The 21349-nt window shown below is 36.4% G+C and overlaps 3 protein-coding genes across 4 annotated transcripts; all 3 read right to left on the reverse strand.

Moving 5' to 3' along the window:
• On the reverse strand, positions 3093 to 3813 carry LOC18613490. Its single transcript, XM_007050749.2, has 2 exons — positions 3622 to 3813; positions 3093 to 3493 (listed from the first exon to the last, which is right to left on the reverse strand). The coding sequence occupies exons 1-2, from the start codon at positions 3675 to 3677 to the stop codon at positions 3301 to 3303; spliced, it is 249 nt and encodes an 82-aa protein (XP_007050811.2). The 5' UTR covers positions 3678 to 3813; the 3' UTR covers positions 3093 to 3300.
• Positions 4239 to 8808, reverse strand: LOC18613491 (BTB/POZ domain-containing protein At1g03010). Of its 2 annotated transcripts, none has more exons than XM_007050750.2 (4): positions 8431 to 8808; positions 6852 to 6918; positions 5228 to 6424; positions 4239 to 5114 (listed from the first exon to the last, which is right to left on the reverse strand). In XM_007050750.2, the coding sequence occupies exons 1-4, from the start codon at positions 8520 to 8522 to the stop codon at positions 4575 to 4577; spliced, it is 1896 nt and encodes a 631-aa protein (XP_007050812.1). In that variant the 5' UTR covers positions 8523 to 8808; the 3' UTR covers positions 4239 to 4574. The 2 variants fall into 2 exon arrangements, with proteins under 2 accessions (XP_007050812.1, XP_007050813.1); XM_007050751.2 differs by lacking the exon at positions 8431 to 8808 and adding an exon at positions 7010 to 7114.
• On the reverse strand, positions 15388 to 21130 carry LOC18613492 (zinc finger CCCH domain-containing protein 32). The gene is made up of 7 exons (XM_007050752.2): positions 20695 to 21130; positions 20400 to 20542; positions 19327 to 19389; positions 19051 to 19170; positions 18652 to 18942; positions 18250 to 18567; positions 15388 to 16181 (listed from the first exon to the last, which is right to left on the reverse strand). The coding sequence occupies exons 1-7, from the start codon at positions 20786 to 20788 to the stop codon at positions 15780 to 15782; spliced, it is 1431 nt and encodes a 476-aa protein (XP_007050814.1). The 5' UTR covers positions 20789 to 21130; the 3' UTR covers positions 15388 to 15779.

Raw genomic sequence — 21349 nt, forward strand, 5'->3', positions numbered from 1 at the left:
TATGGTAAATTTCCTTGTTTCTTAACGCCACTAACTCGAGGAAGGAATTAGACTGAAAAAACTACTACATTGGAGGCTTAATGGCAGCTGGATTAACCTTGAAGCCCATTATGCCCTCCAAAATTTGTTCTTCTTGTCATCTTAACAGGCCATATCAGCTCATTCTGATGGGTTCTTCCCCATTTTAGCTGAAACTGCTAAAGTAACATTTCCCTCTGTCACTTTGTTTTCCTCTCAAAGCAGGGCGGTCCGTTCCTGTATCATTTTCATAAACCAGCAGCAGCCCTAATATTTCCTAATTTCACTGAACTTAATAGTCAAACCACATTGATTTGCCTCTTGGTCATTAGCAGAATTCAGACCAGGCTAACTTCCGAATTCCGACTAGCCGGCCAGTCTCGGTCGTGAATAGGGAGAGTTTAGTCTTTCCTCGGCTAAGCACCATCACCAAATTCCTCCATGGACGTACATGTCCTTGACTGCCTACTTTTAATTCCATATACTGGTCATAATGATTAAAAAGACCTAAATAGTATTACTTAGTAAACTAATGACCACCTTAAAGGGGCTGCATAGATTAGAAAAATAATTTAATAAGTCATGTCGGGTTCGGAAACAGCTCAGTCATCTACAACTTGATGCTGATGTTAATGCAACTTTTGTCCTTTAAAGTTGACAAACAAGTGTTGGAGAATCCAAACAAATGCTTCTAAATCAAGCCGTATCTTTCAATGCAAAGCTGTTCGTCAAGATTTTCCTCCAATCAAAAATTTCCCTGGACAGAGTTTGCACGGCGACATCAATTGACAAAGCAAGGCATTCTTTGCATCAGACACCTATGTTAGTTCAGAGTTGAGATGAGGCATTGAACAAGACAGTATGGAATATAGCAATCGAACCATGTGATCTGATAGTAGACGAAAACATAATCCAAACATGAGAGGTGTCTGAAAACGAATGGAGCCACGTGTGCATCAAGGGGAATCATTGGAAATCAAAATCCATCTTTTTCAGATCATAATCAGTCTGGTTACATATTTGGAGGATAATTTAGATCCGAAAAGATGAGTTCTGCCGGAGTTGCAGCTTCTGTTCATGCTTTTAACTAGCTACTTTGTTGCGGAGAATTTTTCTCAATCTTAAATCTGGGAAAGCACCAAGATACATAAGCCCTTTGTCATATGTTTTGATCTATCGATTTTACTTGTTAGCTTTGAAGGGCAAAGCTTTAGCATCTGAATTTTACAAAGAGCAGAACCTATGAAGATACCTTCTGAGCTTACGGCTTATATAGCCCATTTTTTTCCATGTCGTTGCCTTGTCTGCCACATTGGAAAGGCCACTAGCCCTGGCCTCAAAACAAAAGCTTTGCTTTATCTAGTGCCTTTCTAGCTATATTACAAGTCACAAATTCGACATTAGTATATTTGTTTTTACTATTTAGTTTTGAACTTTACAACATTAATTAATATTAAGCCAACCACACGTCCACGAAGCAATAATGTCCTGCGTTCTGGTGGAGATCAACCAGAGCTCTAATTCACAAAAGCAATTTAATCTCAGCTTCAAGCACAAGTTGAAATTGGTTTTGCCAACTCATTTTGATTTGTAAATATTCTTCTATTCCCCACTTTATAAAGGAGTGCTAGCCATCATGGCTGATAGGGTTAGGTTCATCAGAGCCAAGCATTTGAAGTCTCCCTAGGAACTTCATAGCACCACATATTTCCTGATTTACCTCTTTTCTGAAACCATTTGAGATCTTCAAAAACAGCAGTAGTTGCATGTACGATACCATCAAAAGACTCAAAATTGACCTTGGGGCAAATCGCACTAAATATGAACTCTACCATATTCGGAACATGCGGCAAATTGACAAGGCACAAGAGCAGTTGGGGTATCAGCCCAGTGTACCTGCTGTGTTCATAGTGCAACAGCTCATTGGAGGTGCTCCTCAGGTTATGAACCTCCATGTGGATCATCAACTACATCCATTGCTCACAAAGGCAGGAGCAATATGAATACGAAACAGACGTAGTTTCTCAACTCAGCTCCGATGCCAGGTTGCAAAACAAATTTTTTTTTAAAAAAAGGATAACTCTACCTTAATTTTTCTTTTTGGAACTAAAATGAGTACCAATTAACAGTTTTAGATACTCCAGAGACTGAAGAGCCTCCTTACCTTGTAAACTTTCTTGGGAACAGGGAAGGCAGGGTTGCTTATATAGCAATATGTATTTAACTTCCTCATGTACTATCCCTTGCCTATGCTTTGAATTTACTTGCACCATTTAATGGCTTGAACATCAACATGATAGCCCAATAGATACCATGGGAACTTGCACACAAAATACAGGATCAGCTATTACAAACAGCAACTAGCTTTAGAGAATCTAGGGCCTCTAGGCAGATATCCATGTCAGGGCAGTTTTCTCAATGTTTGTAAGGCCAAGAATTCTATGAGGATTAAGGTAGAACAGAAGTTAAGCAGACACTGGATGCCTTCTGGAATCAATTCAAAGAAGATAACTACACAATAGCATAAGCATTCTTCCCGTTTCAGTCAGAAGACATAAATTGTTTGAAATCCTTTGGATAGAAGCCAGCTGCAAGCCCATCAAGTCATTTGTATTTTCCTTCAAAGCAAGGTACCTCTTATCTTTTCGGTTCATCAGTTCTTTCACAGTATACCGATGCCATACAATCAAACACTTAATAGCAATGAGTTTTAGGTCATTAATAAGCAAAACCTGAACCACATCAATTATCATGTAACTAATTGTTCAGTCTCAATAGAAACTAGGGACTTCGTTAGTGAAAGACCATTAAAGCATCCACATTACGGACTAGTAAACCAAGTTAAGAGGTAAAAAGCTGAAAACATCTAATGCATGTCAAGAAAAGCACACCAGTGACACCACACCTATAGGAGACATAGAGATAGAAATTCATCTTGCCATGATCACTCATAATCATAGGTTTTGAAGAATGATTTAGAACTAACAACAATTCACTTGGTTTTGTACATTCTGTTTTACTATTTTAATTACAATGTTCCCGAGAATTTTGTCTTGTATCACATCTGGAAGGCATTAAAAGGAAAGTCCAAAACTTTATTCAGAACTGATAGCAAAGTTTACATACCAAAACAACACCAATCAGCTCTAAGAAGAAAGAAATGAAAGAGCTAATCTACAAGTACTTTGATGAAGCGCCGAGAAAAGTTTTTACTTTCACTGATTTACAAAAATTCCTTCCATCAATCATCTATTGAAAACAATACGGCGGCATAATAATTGTTCACCTGTGAAAATAAACTTTCAAAACGCTGTTTCTTTGCTCTACAATTGCATTCCTCCGCCAATTCTCGACGGCTCTACGAACCGTGGCGTTTGCCTCGCAAATTTCGTCGGCGGAGAATTTGTGCTCGATGATTCCCAAAGGTCCAGGTTGTAATACTTTGATTACAGTTTCCATTTCTTGCTCCAATTTCCTTTCAAATATCAAAAGAGTAGAGCATATGAAATTAGAAGAGGTAATTGCATGTTAAAAGATCTAAAATTTGAAGACTCGGAAACCCTAAGGGGAGAAAAAGGAAATGCAAAGGCCGAATACAAGTACCGGAAAAGCTTAGGGATGGGCAAGACGTTGCCCAACTGAGAAAATGATGCGCGCATCTCAATCTTTGTTCTCAATGCCCGGCGTTTGGATCCGAAGATTGAAGAGAGAAGAGACACAACGTTTGGGGAAGAGGAAAGGTGGAGTCCAGAACTCGCGCGGTCAAACCTCTAAGAGGAAGCGATGACGGTGACGCTTCGATGAAAGGGTTTTAGTTACGAAACGCAGCGTTTTCACAAGTCTTAATGTTTTTGTTTCTTTATTTTTATATTTATCGGCATGGTAAATAAATAAATCAAAAAATATATATGTTTTTATTAAATTAAATCAAATTTTTATATTTTTATTTTAAATCAAATATATTATCAAGATTAATAGATATCAAATTATTAGTAATCAAAATATCATTTATAATTTTTTATGTCATAAGGTATTGATCTGGAAAATAAAAATATCATAAAATCATATTATCAGTATATCATGTCATCATTAAACATGTAAAAATATCATATTAACATTACACATGAAATAAAAAAACAGTATCATTTTATCTTTGAATTTTTAACAAACATTTCCAAGGTGAATTTAGATAAAGGTTTGTAGATCCGGAGAAAATGTACGAAAAAGAGGCAAGAATGTTTGTTTGTGCAAGTGAAAAAGTATGATAGCTTAAAAGGCTTGTGTGTCTGCTCATTCATCTACAGATTCTCAGTCACACATGTAGCAAACAGCTAGCATTAAGTCTACAAGTTTTGAGTGAGTATGTCGTTCCCTCAAGACTCTTTCAAAATGTGAAGGCAATCATCTCACTAAAAAAAGCAACCCCAGAATCCAACACTCCAAAAAAACAAAAGGAAAAATAGAAGCTAGTAGCTATCAACTCTGCCATTAGACCACAACTCTCACACTACACATATTACTATACACTCTTCAGTTATTCACACCTGTTACAATAGTCACGATACCGAGTGACGCCTTCGCCTTTGGAACAAGAATCGAGATTCTGAATTGGCTTTACCTCCTATAGGCTTCAGATTGTTGATCCTGAATAGGGAGTTGAGCTTACTTAATTTCTTGGTGAATGATTTGAATAATTTGTTAGCAGGATGAGTCCTAACCAACTCTTGTTTCATGGAAACATGGTCCTTCTCTAAGTCGGTTAGCCTCATTCTCATTCTTGCAACTTCAAGCTTCAGTTCTCGGTTCTCTCTTCTCACTGATGCATAGTTGTCTCTTGGTGAGATGGCTCCACTTCCTGCACCGCTGCTTGAACGTTGAGGGAACTGACCGTTGATTGCACCAAAGAAGAACTGATTGTGGCCTCCACTCATTGCATTCCGAAGCCTGATTTGCTCAAAATATAACACTTGGACGGCCATCTGCACTGGTAACCTTTCGTTCTGTGCTGCATGGCTACAGGCTTCTTGAGATAGTTTCTGACAGTCTATGGTCTTGCATAGTCTGTAGCGTTCAGAATCCTTTATGTTCGGATGAACCTGTAAACAGAAGCAGAAAATGTTTCTAATTAAGAACCTGGAAAGGGAATTATGAAATACCTAAAGATAACTTAGCTGTGGAACTACTTAGTGCTTTCGTGTGAGATCCTCACTTTGAGGAAGATATCAACAGCTCTGTATAATCCATCGCTAACAATGCGAGCATGGTCTGGAAGCAGTTCTGCTAGTGCTATGAATTTTGATGGCAACAAGTTTGGGTCTAGTGCAACTTCTGCAAGATAAGTGTCCAGTAACTTAGATACTTTGAGGATTGAACTTTGTTTGGGAGATCCGGGGCTGTCAAAATCATATGCCATTTCACTTTCATCCCTCAAGGGATTATCCTCATCATCATCCTCATCCAAGTTTAGAAAAATGGAGAAGATCCTCAGGATTGACTCTGTATCATACATGGTTGTATGATTGTTTCCATGTGAATTGGCTGGTATTAAGATGTCTTCAAGAATTGCTTGGTCTAGTTGCAGACCAATCCGCCTCTCCAAATCAGATCTGCAAGAAGTGGATGCTGATGAGGCTATTGCAGCTTTCAATAAACTGGAGAGAAACGCCATGGGAACTGAGCTCTTCCTTGATTGAGTTGGCAGTAAGCTAACCATGGCTTCAACAATTACCCTTTGTTTCTTTTGCAGCTCCAAATCCAATAGGCTTCCCTTTACCAAGTGAGGGTCCCTGACAACCAGACCTTGAAGAGAATTATGGGTATAATTTATCAAAATTTTGCTGATCATGTCCTGTTTTAGACCCTTTGACTTTACAGCCGATAAAACTCGTTGGAAGAAATCAAGATTAAGAACTGCCAGAGACTTTCCCCACCAGTCGGACGGTGTTTCTGGTTCCATGTTTGGCATAGCTTTTGATGGATAGTTGTGATCAAGTTTCAATAAGCCAGAAGTGAGCTGCTCTTTGCATGCATTATTCGCAATTGCATTGATAAGTCTGTTAACCAGGTTGATCTCTTCAGATATAGGCAAGAGGCTTTCACAACGGTGAAGAACAGATATTGAGCTTGAGATATTTGGGAGTACCATGTCCTTCAAATAAGCTTCTGTACGAGCTTCAAGATTCTTCTCTGCAAACTCTTCTGTCATTTCCAGGAAATGTGATGCACATCTTAACATTGCAACGTTTGATAGAGTAATCTCAACATTTATTCCATAGCAGAACTTTGCAGCTAGCTCAAATGCCTCTGGTCCACCCGGAACAGAAGAGATATTTACGCGTGAAATTTTTGCATCTTTTGCATCAATCAACAGCTTCCGGATTCTTCCACTCCGAGAAACTAGAGGGAACTGAAAAGAAAAATTGCAACCGCATGACTAATGCTTCTACGATACTGGTGCACCCAGTTTCTTGGTTACAAGGTAAAGATTTTTCAGATACCATATGTATACATTAGAAAACATGAAAGAATAAATGCTATTCACAGTTTCATTTTAGGTGTTGGATCTATATGTTAGAGCAATAGCTTAAGTAGATGCATAACATTATTAATTTTGAAATTTGAACAATCTCAAAAAGGATTCCCCCGGTTTTCTGTGGTTCAAGGGAAGCATATATTTTATACACATGTTCTGAATGCAAACTTGAAATCATAAAAGCACAGGTTTTTCACACAGGGACATTTTTTCTCTCTGCAATAATGTAGTGAGTGCAACTGCAGGCACTATAATAATTACATGTCTGCTGCTAAAAAATGCCAAAGCAGATTCAACTTACCTTGTGAAGTGCAAAGCTTGATGCTCCTACCTCAATCGTAAGATCACTAGAAACATCAGAAATAGGCCTGCAAGATAGATAACTAAGGTTCAATTAAATGATGCTGCAAAGAAACTAAAAACCTGGAAGCAAAACGAGAGAGATGAATGCACTCATACAAGTTCGTTAGTGCCAATAATTTAGATATCATATTGTTCCTTCTGCCATGGACCTGCATTCCCATGCTTGAACCCATAAATTCCCCAATGGTTCAGTCAATTGTAAGTTCATTTTATATTCATTGAACACTCTAAATCTATGGACAGAATCAATCTTGATTTCGTGGTTCGACATGCAGGGCCCAGATAGAAACTGACAACTTAATAATTATAGCATGAGTGGTGTCGTTGCTCAAACATCAGCGTAAGCAATAAGGTCAAATTGTTATAAAAAGGTAAAAAATTTGAAGCATATACTGCTGAAACTGGTTTTAGTTTTGGAAATGGAAAACAATTCAGCTATTTTACTGACTTGCACAGATACATGGGATCCCATACGGGCCCCATAGATTTATTGGATAGCTGTGTGTGTTTTTGTTGCATTGTGTGAGAAGCAAGAAGGTTTGTCAGGCACAACAACTGTTGTACGACTTTCTCGTACAATGTTTGAGGGCCTTTAGAGGGTAAATTAACAAGAATTATTGATTGGCAGCGTGAGAGAATTTAGCAGTTCATTTTGTTGATTGTGTAGGATAACAATAATACATCCCCATCCGGCAGCCGAGCCTCGTGGTGCTGTCACTTTGGATGGAAGGCTTCCCAAGGTCAAGATCACAGCTCAAAGGGGTTGATCTGTCACACTCGACGCTGACTGTATTCCAGGGGTATCAGCAAGTGCTGCTGTCTAATTTTATTTTACAAAAGGGGGCCTCAGATGAGATGAGACTGCTAACAGGCTGAAGCCGAGCCCTATGAAATGGGTGGGGAATCTACCAAAATGCCCTGATGTCAAACTTTAAAGGAAAGCTCAAAGCCTAGGAAATGCACCTACTTTTCTCATAACAGTTCCTTCTCCAGCCAATTGGAGAATTATGTAAAAAGGAGATTGCATAACTTATGAACCCAGGAAATAGTGCATAACACTTAATTCTGTTGTTGTTATTACTGTTGTCAGAATGAAGAATGAAGTTGGAAAACATCGCCCTCGAAATTAATTTCAAATTCCGAGTCAATTACTCAGGCTTCAGAAACTGTCTGGCAAGTAAAAGCAAAGCTCCAAATATCTCAATCAAAAATACTATTGAATTTTGATCCCTAAAACAAGAAAAAGAAAGATAAGATTTTCGAAGCTGCCTTTCAAAAAAAAAAAAGAGATTTTCGAAGCTTCATGTCTTAGAAGCTTAGAATAAATAAATGTTGCAATGTTTACAAAACATTTAAAAAAAAAATTTACCTAATCAAAATCTAATAGCAAAGTTTTGTTTTATCCATTGTCCAGAAATAGAAACAAACTATGATATTTACGTGTGAAAGTAACCTTAAAACCACTGTTCAACAGAGCTAGTTTTTTCATAGACAACGGCAAAGAAGAAGAAAATTACCACTCAGTAGCATGCCTTATACTGGAACTTGGACGAAAAGATCTCTTCCCAGATATACTTGGTTTCAATTCTGCAACAGTAACAACACCCATCTCCTCACAAAGCTGGCAAACGTCAGATTTCAGCCTGAGTACTCCCTTTCCGGACCAGCAACCCCTCCAAGAAGTTTCAGTCTTTCAAGAATCCGAACTGTTTGTATTTTCTTAGCAGCCCGAGAATCTATTTGTCAGTTCAACAGTTCAAGGTTCTGCTGCTGACAGGTTGTTTAAGGACACCAATCTCTCTTTCTTCTCCTAAAGATCTCTATGTGGAAAGAGAAAGGCTTGGAGTGAGGTAAAAGGCACATGAACTCATGCAGGATTAAAGGGTAGTGATGACTTTGAAATATACTTTAATGAGTGTATGTAACATAATGTGCCTATTCTAAAGTCAAGAACGTGTTGGTGTGCTTGCACTTTTCGGTGAAAGGTAGTGAGAGTGGCCTTTTTTACATGGGTTTTGTTTATGAAGAAAATTGCAGGATTCCTGAAGGGTTGCAGTGCTTTTTGGGGATGTAATCATGGCTAGTGAAAGCTACCCACATAAACACTGGCTTAATTTAACTCTATATTATGTGTAAAGTCTCACTAAAGTAGGAAATTAAGAGGATGAGTTGGATTATATGCTATAATTAGTACCACTATCCGTATAGGACATCACTCAAGTCGACTTTAAAATTTTGCCAGAAGCCTAGCCCTTCAATTGTGGACATTTCCGTGCCACAATCACTAGGACAGTACCTTAACAGTTGCTACACTTTTCTGAATTTCTCCGAAGTTGATGTCATTCCTTCTGCCTACACAAACTTTAGTGCAAACATTTGTAGTTTTGTACCCTTGCTTTTGGGCAAACATTTTTTCACCTTAAAAATAGAGGATACCACTCTTTACAAGGTTAAATGTGACAAATTTAAACACTAGTTGGGAAAAAAGTGTACAGATGCAATCATTTAAGTTACAAAAATCTCCATCTAGTATCTAGATATGTGAATTTGTCGGTTTATTATGTCAAGCTCCACTTTACCTAATCACTCAAACATACACCATAAATTTATTGGTTAGTATATGTACTCTTTGGTGCGGCAGGCTGTTGGATTAATTATGACCTAAGATTGCATCGATCAAGTGGTAATAATGATCCCATCAATTTATGCTTTTTTGTGTGTGGCTAGACTCAGTGGTTGGTTGTAGTCATTACATTTAATTAGCCACAAAGTTTGTTGATAAAAAATGCTAAGATGATTTGATCATTTGCCTCTTTTTCTTTTTTTTTTCTTTCCTCCTTGGCTGGCTTGAAAAACTTTTTTATGCTTTCCTCCTCTCTGTTATGAGTCTACTGACTCTACTCAGATCCCATGAAGGCCAATTTTTTTTGGATTGGGGGCAAAAAGCTTGAAATTTATAAATGGTTTTTCGTTAAATTGTCTATATTATCTATTAGATAGGCACATCATGAAGAGGTTGTAGGTCTCTTATGACAAAAGTTATCTTCATTTTTTTTATACCATCACTTTTGAGACAAGCTTTAGATTGTATATGTTTGAACCAGGTGTTATGGCAATGAGCATCCACAACAGAAAGCTTAAAATATTGTTTTATTTATTTATTATTATTATTTTGAATAATATTTGGAAAACAAATTATTAGACGGCCACCTGAAGAATTAATCATGAGACTTGCCTCAACAAAGGTGGCATAATACATGAAATATTGGTGTAGCCACTCAGAGTTTAGCTTATCACTTCCTCTACTTTTGGCTTTGCATATAATAAACTTATATGCAAAATCCAAGGGCGGAAGCATCCCAAAAGAAAATCAAAAGGGTTGATGAGTTTTAAATCAGATCATCTCACTTGCAGTTCATGTTGTTGTTGTTATTAAATGATGTCTCCTTCTCAAATTTATAGTAAATAAATGTAAGAATGCAGATATCAACATCTCTGTGCTTTGGACAGATAGATGATCCTACAGTGGGGTTCAAAATCGTTTTAGAAATCAAAATTTAAAAATCTGTTCCCCCTCCCCCTTAGACATCAGGCAATTGGGAGAATAGCCCAGACATTGGTACCAAAAGCCAAAAGGGAATGTCTTTTGTCCCTCTTCTTTTCTTAGTAGTAAACACAGGTGAAGGGGAAAGCAGTTTTGAATCATTAGAGCAGGTGAGCAAAGCAAAGGAGGTGGCTACAATTATAGTTGCAAAAAACATGTGAGCCCACTCCTTCTCCAGTCTCCATGGGGGTTCATTGCTCCAAAAATATGATAATGCTGCTGCTAAATTAAGGGTGGCTGATCTTGTTCGTGTGGGTGCATGTTCTTAACTATGATCATACCATAATCATTCATTCTCCTTGCCTAAACAAACATATAGGAATGACCCTGAAATTTTTCTTTCCCTAAACCACTAATTGCCTATTTGCATTTATTGTTCTTTGCCATTGGGAGGGTTACTTTCGAATCATTGAGCTATGGTTTGGCTAAGTTGGCTTACACGTGGGCTGGTTCATCCCAATACCTCCCTCAGCCCCATTTCTTCACATTCAAGGCTTCTGAGAGGGATTAATGAACAAAACCCTGACAACTCATTCTTGACTTTTTACAGAAACTGGCAACCATTCTCTAACAAGAAAGTAAGAATGTGAGAATGTACGTTACTCTTCCAATCAAAGCATTGACCCCCATACAGTGTAAAACGATGTCCATCAACTGGAAGTTGCAAATTTGTTGTAAAAGCTATCCCTTTATCAAAAACCAGTAATGATAGTTGCAGCCAACAAGAGAAACTGTGTTTCCCTTTTTTTTCTGTTTGGTAACACAAGTGAAACTTAGAGCAAAGTAAAGTGAAACATAAGACTTTATGGGCTTTTAGCCATAAGTCAAGCAAACAGGGAAACAAGCTTTTTCATCACAACAGGAAAACACATCACTTTTAACTTGTCCTTGTGAGACCAAGATTGTTGCGCATGCTCGAGCCTAAAAGTGATTTGATTAGAGATGAAATAAGCTTGAATTATACAAAGAATGCGTGTCCCATCCAAATTTGTTCATCGAATCTGGAGTAATCCAAGTCGATTTTATTGGTTTTCAATTAATTCTATCTTCTTCCTTTTTTTAAGTACAAAAAACTGCTGAAAGTTTGGTCCAATATAGGATTCTCATTTCTCACCCACATGAACCTATGAGTACAAGTAAATTCTATATGCTTCCTCTATAGTCTATCCCACCAAGGTGTGGTTAATACATGACAGGAACCATATTATTATTTACTATTAAAAGCGATGGTTTCATAATGAACCAACCACATCAAAATCATCCACACGTAATTAATTATTTGTGTTTTTTTTTTTTGTTTGTTTGTGTGGAATGATTAATCTAACTTAACCAAGTTGATTTTGTATTATTCAGTTTGCTTTATTTTTTGAAAAACAAACTTTGGTTAAAAAATAATATGTTGCTTTCAATTTCAATTCAATTTCTCATATCTCAATACAATAAATAAACAGTGGATCAACCGACATATGAAATTTTACAATAGACCCAAAATGAATGGTGAACACCGTAAATGACTTAAATGCCATCTCACTTTTTTATTATTGCAAACGTATAGCTCCAGAGATAATAGCATAGTCTATGATATGATCTTATAGATTGAAGCATGTGAATATTTGAACTAATATGAGAAAACTTGTTATATAAACAAGTTCACTTAATATGACTCACTATAAGAATTTTATTTAGTATTCACTTTCGTGTCTATGGAAATAAATTTTCTCATGTGACAATTATATACGTGATTCTCATATTTGAGCTTGTTAAGTTACTTATATGTGAAGTGTTTTATATATAATACGGTCCTTAAGTGGTCATAAACAAAGATGCTTAATAGGATAGGTAATGGGCATACCATAAAGCATATAAAGGAAAATGAATGATCAACAAAAGATTTGTCACCTTAAGTGATACTAAACGGAATATGTATTGCATCTTAACATTTAATAACTCAAGAGAATCCTTAGTCAAGGCAAAATAAGGATTCAGATAAAGGGTTTTACAAATCTTATTTAAAAGTTATTTACTAGCCCTAAGAGCGAATATGGTAAAAACAATATAAAGTAAGCACTAAATTATACACTATGTCTTGTCGGGATAGTAGTTGATGAAATGATATTAATTACATGACTAGATTATGCGTTGAAGGTTTGAGCCAAATCACTATGAATTTTATTAATATGTTGGTAGTCATGATACATTACTAAATGTCAATCTTGACCTATACATATGAATTAATCAATTTGGAATTGATGATAAATTCAAAAGAATTTGATTCTTCTAATCTTAGTAAACTTAGGATTATAATTTATATTTATTGTCAACATGTTAAGAATCTAATGGAACATACATATTAAGAATGACAAATTGAGAATCTAATGAGAAAATTAAGTTGGACTTAATTGCAAAAAAGTTTAAAACTTCAAATATTTAATTGAAAGTAGTTCATTCAAATAAAGGTAGTTTTATAATTAAAATAAAAGTTGTGTTAACCCAGGTTAGGATTGCCTCTTATATTGCATTTGAGACATTCCAATACAACTCATAAACACTTGGATAGCATTTGATGCCTTACAATGTAATGTGATTGTTGAGAAAAACATTACAGTATTTAGTTTATAAAGTAGCGTTTGGTATGAGAAAAGTAAAAGCATATTCCCTACAATGTATCCAATTAAATTATATTAAAGTATTTGTTTTCCAACGAATCACTAAAATGTGAGATTGCAATGCAATCACTTTACAATCAATGGATGTAATGTGATTGCCCCGTAATGTTGTTAAAGAAATTTTTATCTTTCAACTTTGACTTTTGTTTTTTTAAAAGAAAAAAAATTAAAATAAAATATATAATATAAAAAAATTTATTAAGAAAATAAAGTATATAAAATTATAATAAAAATAAAAATAAAATATATGACATTAAGAATATATTTAAGAAATGATATTATGCAAAAATTAACAAATATATTAAACTTGTATTTTAATACATAGAGATAATTTTGAAAATTGACATTACATTCTCAACAAAATACTTGTAAATCAAATGTTATAATATTATTTTTTCTATTTATCATTACTTTACTTGTATACCAAATATTGCAATGTTATCTTCCCTGCAATCATATTGTTTGCAATCACATACTTGTAATGATATTATTTATAATCACATTACATTATAAAACAACAAGTGCCACCTAAGTACTTTAGTAGGAATGTGATGTTTATTTCCAAAATCACCCCTTATGTATGAAAATGCAAATTTGATATGCTTACATACTTATTACAATTAAATTAGTTAATTTAAAATCATTTATAATTAATTAATTAATTAAAGCAATATATTAGCTATTTTAATTAATTAAGTTGATCTAGAATAGTAATTAAATTAGTTAACAATCTTAGTCATGATCGATGGCGATTGGTCACCTAAATCTGGGTTTTAGAGACATAGGGGTTGAGTAACAGTTAATTGGTGAGAGAAAAAGGTAAGAGAAAATGAAGGAAGGAAAGAAGGTTTTTAGTCTAAAAAAATTTAGTTACTTCCCCGAATGTGGGAAAGTAACATTGCATTGGTTTTCAAAGGAAATGTGATTCTTTCTTCTATCTCGTTAATTTTTATGCGATCAAACATTACAATGTAATTTTACTATTCATATTAAAAGAAATGTTAGTTACTTCCCTCGCATCAAATAGCCCCTGAATGTAAACCAGAGAAGAGAAGAGACAAGTGGACCAAGCCCAACAGCTTGGATGTCAGCTAGCCACCCCTGAACCCAGGAAATCGAAAATTGTCCTCTTTCTCTTGATATCGCGATTCATCTTCCTTTCCCCTTTTGTTGGCTGTTTCGGCACCCGTCAGAGCGGAGAAAACCGAAAGCCTTTCATCCTAAGCCTTACAAGTATAAGTGGCCCAATTCTCCAATAGAGTTATTTGGAATCGCCATTCGTGTGGAAAACTATGCAATTGAGTAACTTATGATTTGCTACAACCCAAATATAGTGTACAAGAGAATTTCAATTCTAAAGCTTGATGTCTTTATGATTTTCGATGTTAAAAATTCTAAAGTAAAGCAATCTTCTTCCTCTAGTTAGGATCTTTTATATTAAAAAAACCAAAAATGAATCTTATTAGTTGAAAAAATTTTAAATTTCATCACATGATATAATAGGACTACATGACTTTTCTTAACAATCATAAGATGTAAAAATGTTGTATCATCCAAGAATTGTAAGTAAAATATTATCTCCATGGTAGCCACACTGGTTATACGCAGTATATGTCAACATAAACCAGAATGACCCAAAGTAAATTCACATATCAGCAAATGATCGAAGGTGGCTTGAGCAAGCTGCTGCAACCATAAAGAATTGGCTCAGTGGACTTATTGCAAACACCCCCTCCCTTCAGCTGCACAGTAAGAAAATCTTTTGGATTTTGGGTCCGTGACAGACTTCAAGGGGTAATTGGTTAACTTGTTGCTGAATGAAAATAGAGAAATGAAGAAAATTAGACAAAAAATAAAGTCCTAGAAAAGTGGTTCCATTCTGACGAGGATGGCGCAGATTCGGATTCTGGGGTCACGTCGACGTGAATAGAGAAAGGGCTCTTTAGGCTTTTAACGTGTACGCAAAAAGAGGTTAAAGCGGCGTGTGAAATTTTGCCACGTGCCTTCGCCAACGCGAAAAGCTTTTGGCTTTGCTGCATTTGATGTCCGGAGACGGCTTTGGTAAACTCTTTTGCCCTCAAATTCACCAAGGAGAGCGGCCTAAAGAGGAGGAAGGAGAAAAAAAAAAGAGGGGGGCAAGGAGGGAAAATAAATAGCAGGTACTCTGTAAAATCAAGTAATAAAAGGCATGGAGAACATTTAACTAGTATACAAGGAACTGGCAATCCTCTTCAAGTCTTCATTGCAAATTGATGAGTATACAAAACATCAAGTTGAATGGACAGTCACAGGTTAACCTGATACAATAGCTTTCTGTTGTGATTATTTGGAAGAGAAGGTAGTAGTTCATACTTCATACTCTGTTTGCTACAAAAGCTTATTGCAGATAATATTGACGGTAATAAAAAGACAAGCTAGGCATAAGTTACAATCAGTCCTATTGTGAGGTAAGGCAGATTGGTTGAGAACCCTTGATGCTGAGAAATGTAACTTTTCACAATTGACTATAATTTACTGAGATCTATTAACAGAAAACATATCATGGTTGGTGAAACCACATCTGCAAGATTATGAAGAATGGCTCTAGCACTTTACATCAATTCGAGCGACGAACCTCACCACCCTGTCTTGTGCTTCTGCTACTGCTTAAAGGAACAGAACTCTGACTTGAAAGCTGCAAATCTGAAAGGGGAACAGAACCTGTCTGCGAAAAAATCAAACCAACTGAACTACTAGATGTGCTTGCAGAAGAAGGAATTCTGCTCAAATAAGAATCCTTTTTAGACCCTGAAATCAGCTCAGGTCGCAATTCAGAAGAAGAGGAAGAAGGGGCCAATGTAGCCAGCAAAGACCCAACTGGATAGGGAGCGACCGGCATATCAATGAGAGATGATGCTGAAGGACTATATCTCATCGTTCCCATCGGATGATCAAATTTGCATGTGGACCCAAACTTGCAGTGCCCATTCTGCAAGTAAAAAGAACAAGGCTGCACCCCCTGTTTAGAGGAAATAAAAAACACATTAAAACTATTTTAAGAAAGAAAGTATAAAGTGTTAGCATCGATACATCTCAACATCAGTGAACTGTCAAAGTAATACACTAGCTGTTCAAGAGAGCAATGCTAAAGAAGAACAGACAAGGAAGAAAAAATAAAAGTTGGAAAATATCTAACTCTGAACTGAAAATATTTCCCACAATAAGCAGTCACAGATGATAAATATCCTTTCCTGACCCACACATGAGACATACAGAGAATAGGCATTGTGAAGTCATGAAAAAAGTGTATCTAACCAACCTTTGAAACTATCACCTTTCCCTGCTATAACAGTTAATGAGATAATAGCAAAAACGAAAATTAACAAAGCTTCACTATGGCTATCCAAAAGTCCACAAGATAATTTGAACAGCTGCAATGGACTACAACATGAAGGCAATTTAAGAAGCAAATGATTCTATGCCAAAAACCTCATTCCCTGCATTACAAAGTAGAGTTACTAAAGCATAAGATGGTACATAATTGCTACAGTAAAATTTACAAGATATATAATCACTAAGGTCATGGTCCTTCTCAAATTACGGAGATGCAATAACTACAGGGAGAACTTGCAAACGTTGATTATGTAGAGCATTCTTATAGCTCTATATCCAGGAAAAAAAAAACCACTTGAAATGAAGTCTGTTACGTATATTATCATGCTAGAATTGATTGCAATTCAATAAGAGCCACATTTGTTTGCACCAAAATATAAAACCTTTTCAATTGACTAGATATGACATTTGTTACCTGCAAAAATAAAAGATCAAAGCATTTCTTACTAATAAAAGATAAAACAAGTTGATGAATTACGATCACTCCATTCTAGATTTGCAGAGAATTTGCTATGCACATCTGATCATGCAGTATATCTTGATCATTCCTACCTAACCAAAAACACATTACAAGCAACGTAAAGAAGAAAGATACAAACCAGATTAAACACACACAGGAGCATACATGCATGTTACTCAATCAGGTAAAGTTGACAAGAGTAAGAGAGGAGGGCAGATCAAAGCCAGCACTGGATTAAGACGGCTGCAATTAAGGCCCCCAGTACGTAAAGTTAAAGATGGCTATTGGATCAGAAGCAAGTGTTCTAAACAAAAACATATTAAAAATAAAAAAATAAGAGGAAACAAAAACCTTCACTATGTGTGCTTCAAGACATATTAAACTTTGGAGGAGTTTTTTTTTTTTTGAAGGGAAACTTTGGAGGAGTTAGTTTGCATTTTGAATAAACCTCTCAATCAAATACAAAACAATATCCTCCTCTCCACTGCAAATTTGCCAAATCTTTCTAATTATTCTCTCTTCTGACCACAAACCTAGAGAAGCCTTGACTAAAGTGCTCTGTCACACAACTTCACTAGATACCAAATTTAATATCATCAATCATTGCACTTACTAACACCAAATGGAAAGTCATAACCAATACATTTTCCTCAAACTATTCAGTTCTGATCCCAATATTCAGTATGGAGCTCTGACCAACCTAAACCATTAGTAGGCAACAATTTCATTCCCCAGTTCTGAAGCGAGCAAAAAACCTTCAACATTATAGGCTTGGCAGGATCTAAGCTATAAAGCTGTCAAATGTGCATTAAGAAATCTCAAATCCATTAATGATGACCAATACCAAAGCCCTCCCAATCCTACAGTTGAGCAATAAAGTCTTACAAATGAAGCCTACCTAGTCTATATTTTAGAAACAGTTCCTCAAAATGAAAAAGTAAACATTAATTAAGAGGGAAAGAAAGTGCCAAAAAGGCTGTTACTTTATTTCTCTTTTTCCCCTCTAAGGAACAAAATCTTCTAACCACATAGCAGATAAATTAAAAAATAGGAATTTTAGACTTATAGGGCAATTGAAGTCAAATTAAAACATATTAACCTAACCAAAATTACTTTATAATGCACGATTTTGAAACCAAGATCTCTACAAAAGTTATCATAACAGAATGTCATCTTGAACAGAAGAACACAAGATAAAGGATAAAATAAACAGAGACTGAGAATGATCACATACTGGACGTAAAGGAAGTCCCATTGGGCTGAGGACACAATTTGTTCGTGGCACAACCCTGTCTCTAGGATGATGATACCTACAAGATGATCCAAATTTACAGTCACCAGTCCTCAAATAGTATTGGCATTCAGGTTCACCAGGTCTCTCCGGAAATGTTTGCTCCTTCTGGTTACTGCTTGCAGGGCCAGTAGAAGAAGGCACGGAGGAATAAGGTCCTGCAAGTGAAGGTGTTGAAGAAGATAGCTGCGTTAGTCCATAGAGAGAAGTTGCTCCAACAGCAGGTTGTGCACCAGGAGAGAGTACTGGGCTTACAGGCGCCTGCACCAAGACAAGCCAAAAACAGCTTCAGGAATCCCATATACTTTTGGCATTATCTTAATGCAATTATGCTCATCATCCTACCGAGTAGTGACTCCAACCCGGAATAGGAACCACTCCTGGGGAAAACAGTACAGGACCATAAGCCCCTTGAACATATGAACCAGGTAATAGTGGAGGCCTTGCCACTCTCACACTGGTGGATGCCCCCCCATACTGTTCAGGCATAGGGACTGAAGGAGACTGCACCGGCTGATAAAACTGAGGTGCAGATGCTGGCATTGATGTGCCAGCTGGTTGAGGATGATGGAATTTACAAGTAATACCAAATTTGCATTGCCCCGTTTTCAAATAGTAGGAGCATTCTTTCTCACCCTATTAATAAATGAACACAAAATAGGGGTGTGGATGTTTCAGAAATCGTCAACATAGATAAATACAAATTGAGGAGGAAAAAATAATAAGAAAAGAGATCATCCAAACCGGTCGTAATGGGTATCCATATATATTCAATGGAACATGGCTGAAGGATCCGCCTCCATGTTTTGGATGGTGGAACTTACAGGATGCACCAAATTTACAGGTCCCAGTTTTCAAATAAAACTGCATATATACACCCAAAAAAAAAAAAGAAGAAGAAAAGGCACAAGTTAAAAAATATGAAAAAAAAAAAAAAAGGTCTCTGCAGCATTAATTAGCAATGGAGTTGGCTTGTTGAAAACAATTTTACATGAATTAATAAATAAATTTATCTTTTACCTGACATGCGGGTTCCCCTGGTCGTTCAGGGTACTCCCCTGTAGCTCTTACAGCGGCCTCAACCTAAATGGCATCAAAACCAAATCAATATGAGTGACTGAACTCTCACAAAAGGCATAAAGCTGAGTATAAGAAAAAATTTATCTCTGTTTAAAACCACAGACTAATGAGAGGAGGTAAGTATTTACTCTAATATTGTTCTTTTCTATCAAGAACTATCCCTCCATTAATTTGTAACAAGTAGAAATGAACCATAAAAACAATAATTTGAATCATGGAATTCTCATGCCTGTGCAACAAATAAAAGAAAACCTGAGGTTTAGCTTTAAGTTGAGATGGGTCAACAGGAAGCAGAATTCAATAGTATATTATCCTCTTTATTTGCTTCACTGAACCACAGATTAACAAAATATTACGGATAAAACATATTAAACAAAAAAGAAACCGACTTGCCCAGACATCTGACAATTTGATAAAAAATATTAGCGTGCAAGACAAGGGCCAAGCCAATGACCAGTGTTAGGAAGATGCTGAAGAAATATGACTACATAAACTTAAGTTGCAGGTCATTTAAATCATCTAAATCCAGAACACAGGATGTCAGCATAACTTTCAAATTCCAGTATTCCGTTTCTATTTGGATGGAAAAATGACATTAAACAAGTGGTGTCCATCGCAGCCCCTACAAGTTGTAAGCAATAAATATATAAATGCAATTATCAGGAGAAACTACTGACTGCATTTGATAACTACCACATAAGAGTTTTCTTTCATTGTTGCAGTACAAATATATATATTACAACAAGGAAAGGTTGCTTTGGTTATACACTTAGCGACGCATCAAATTGTACTGTGATAAGTTCAATGTTCCTAGTGCATTTTCTACTTTCATTGTTGATCTAGTTACACACCGCTGTCACCAGTAACAGTCAAATTCGACAACATCAATAAATATTCTTCATTCCATTTCATATTAATCAATATCATTTCAACGCAGAACCACACATTGCAAACAAAACCAAATAAACAAAAGAAAAACCCAACTTCATTTAAGAAATGAACGAGAAATTTACCGCAGCGCGGTTGCGAGGGTGATTGTAACGGCACCTATTCCCGTATCCACAGAACCCGGTTCGCATGTAGTAAACACAGTCGGGTACCCCAGGCCGTTCCGGGTAGGATTCGGTGCCCCTCAACGACAATTGCCACATCGATTCTGCATTACACCAAAGAAATACTAATAAAAACCCTAATTCACTCCCCACATTATAAAAACCCTAAAACCACAAATAGAAATAAGCTTTACCAAACAACATCGTTACAATGCGAGTAGAAAACCGGAAAAATATTGAAATGAATGGAAAATACCTTCGAGGCCGGTTTCAGGACCGGCGGGGCTCCACTCGGGCTGGTGACCCGACTGCGACCCATTCCGCCCCGGGTTGCGACCGTACAACTCCATCAAAACGGGGTTCTTCTTCTGGGGGGTTTTCTGTACAGTAGTGCCTTACCGGCTCTACAGAAAAAAAAATCAAAAAAAAGGGAGAAGAAAAAAATTGGAAGGTTCTACGGAGAATTTTGGAATGTTCTAGAATGATCGCAGAGAGCTCGATCGATAGTGGAACTTTGCTAAGAAGAGTAAGAAGGAAGAAGAAGAAGAAGAGAGATAGAGATTCTTTCACTGTAATTGAGCTTTTGTTTTTTCTCTCTCTACTCCTCTCTCTCTCTCTCTCTCTCTCTCTTTCTCTCTCTAATGCCGTACGACCTGGGTTAGGGGGCTTTTTTGGTTGTTTGATTTTTCTTGTTCTTTTTTTTTTATTTCTTTTTCCTTTTGGTTTTTTCTCTCTAGCTTTTCTATTTTTGTTGTCTTTTTTTATAATTTGAAGGTTTTTTTTCCGTACCCGCCAGATAAAGCGCACCAGGAAATTTGGTAAATTTTCAGCGAAATTGTTTAAAACCCGGTTTGTGGACATAAAACAGGTAACCGACACTGGTTGTAACTGAAATTACCTTAAAACCCTCC

The sequence above is a fragment of the Theobroma cacao genome, chromosome 1, assembly GCF_000208745.1.
Source record: "Theobroma cacao cultivar B97-61/B2 chromosome 1, Criollo_cocoa_genome_V2, whole genome shotgun sequence".
In the NCBI taxonomy this organism is placed as follows: Eukaryota; Viridiplantae; Streptophyta; class Magnoliopsida; order Malvales; family Malvaceae; genus Theobroma; species Theobroma cacao.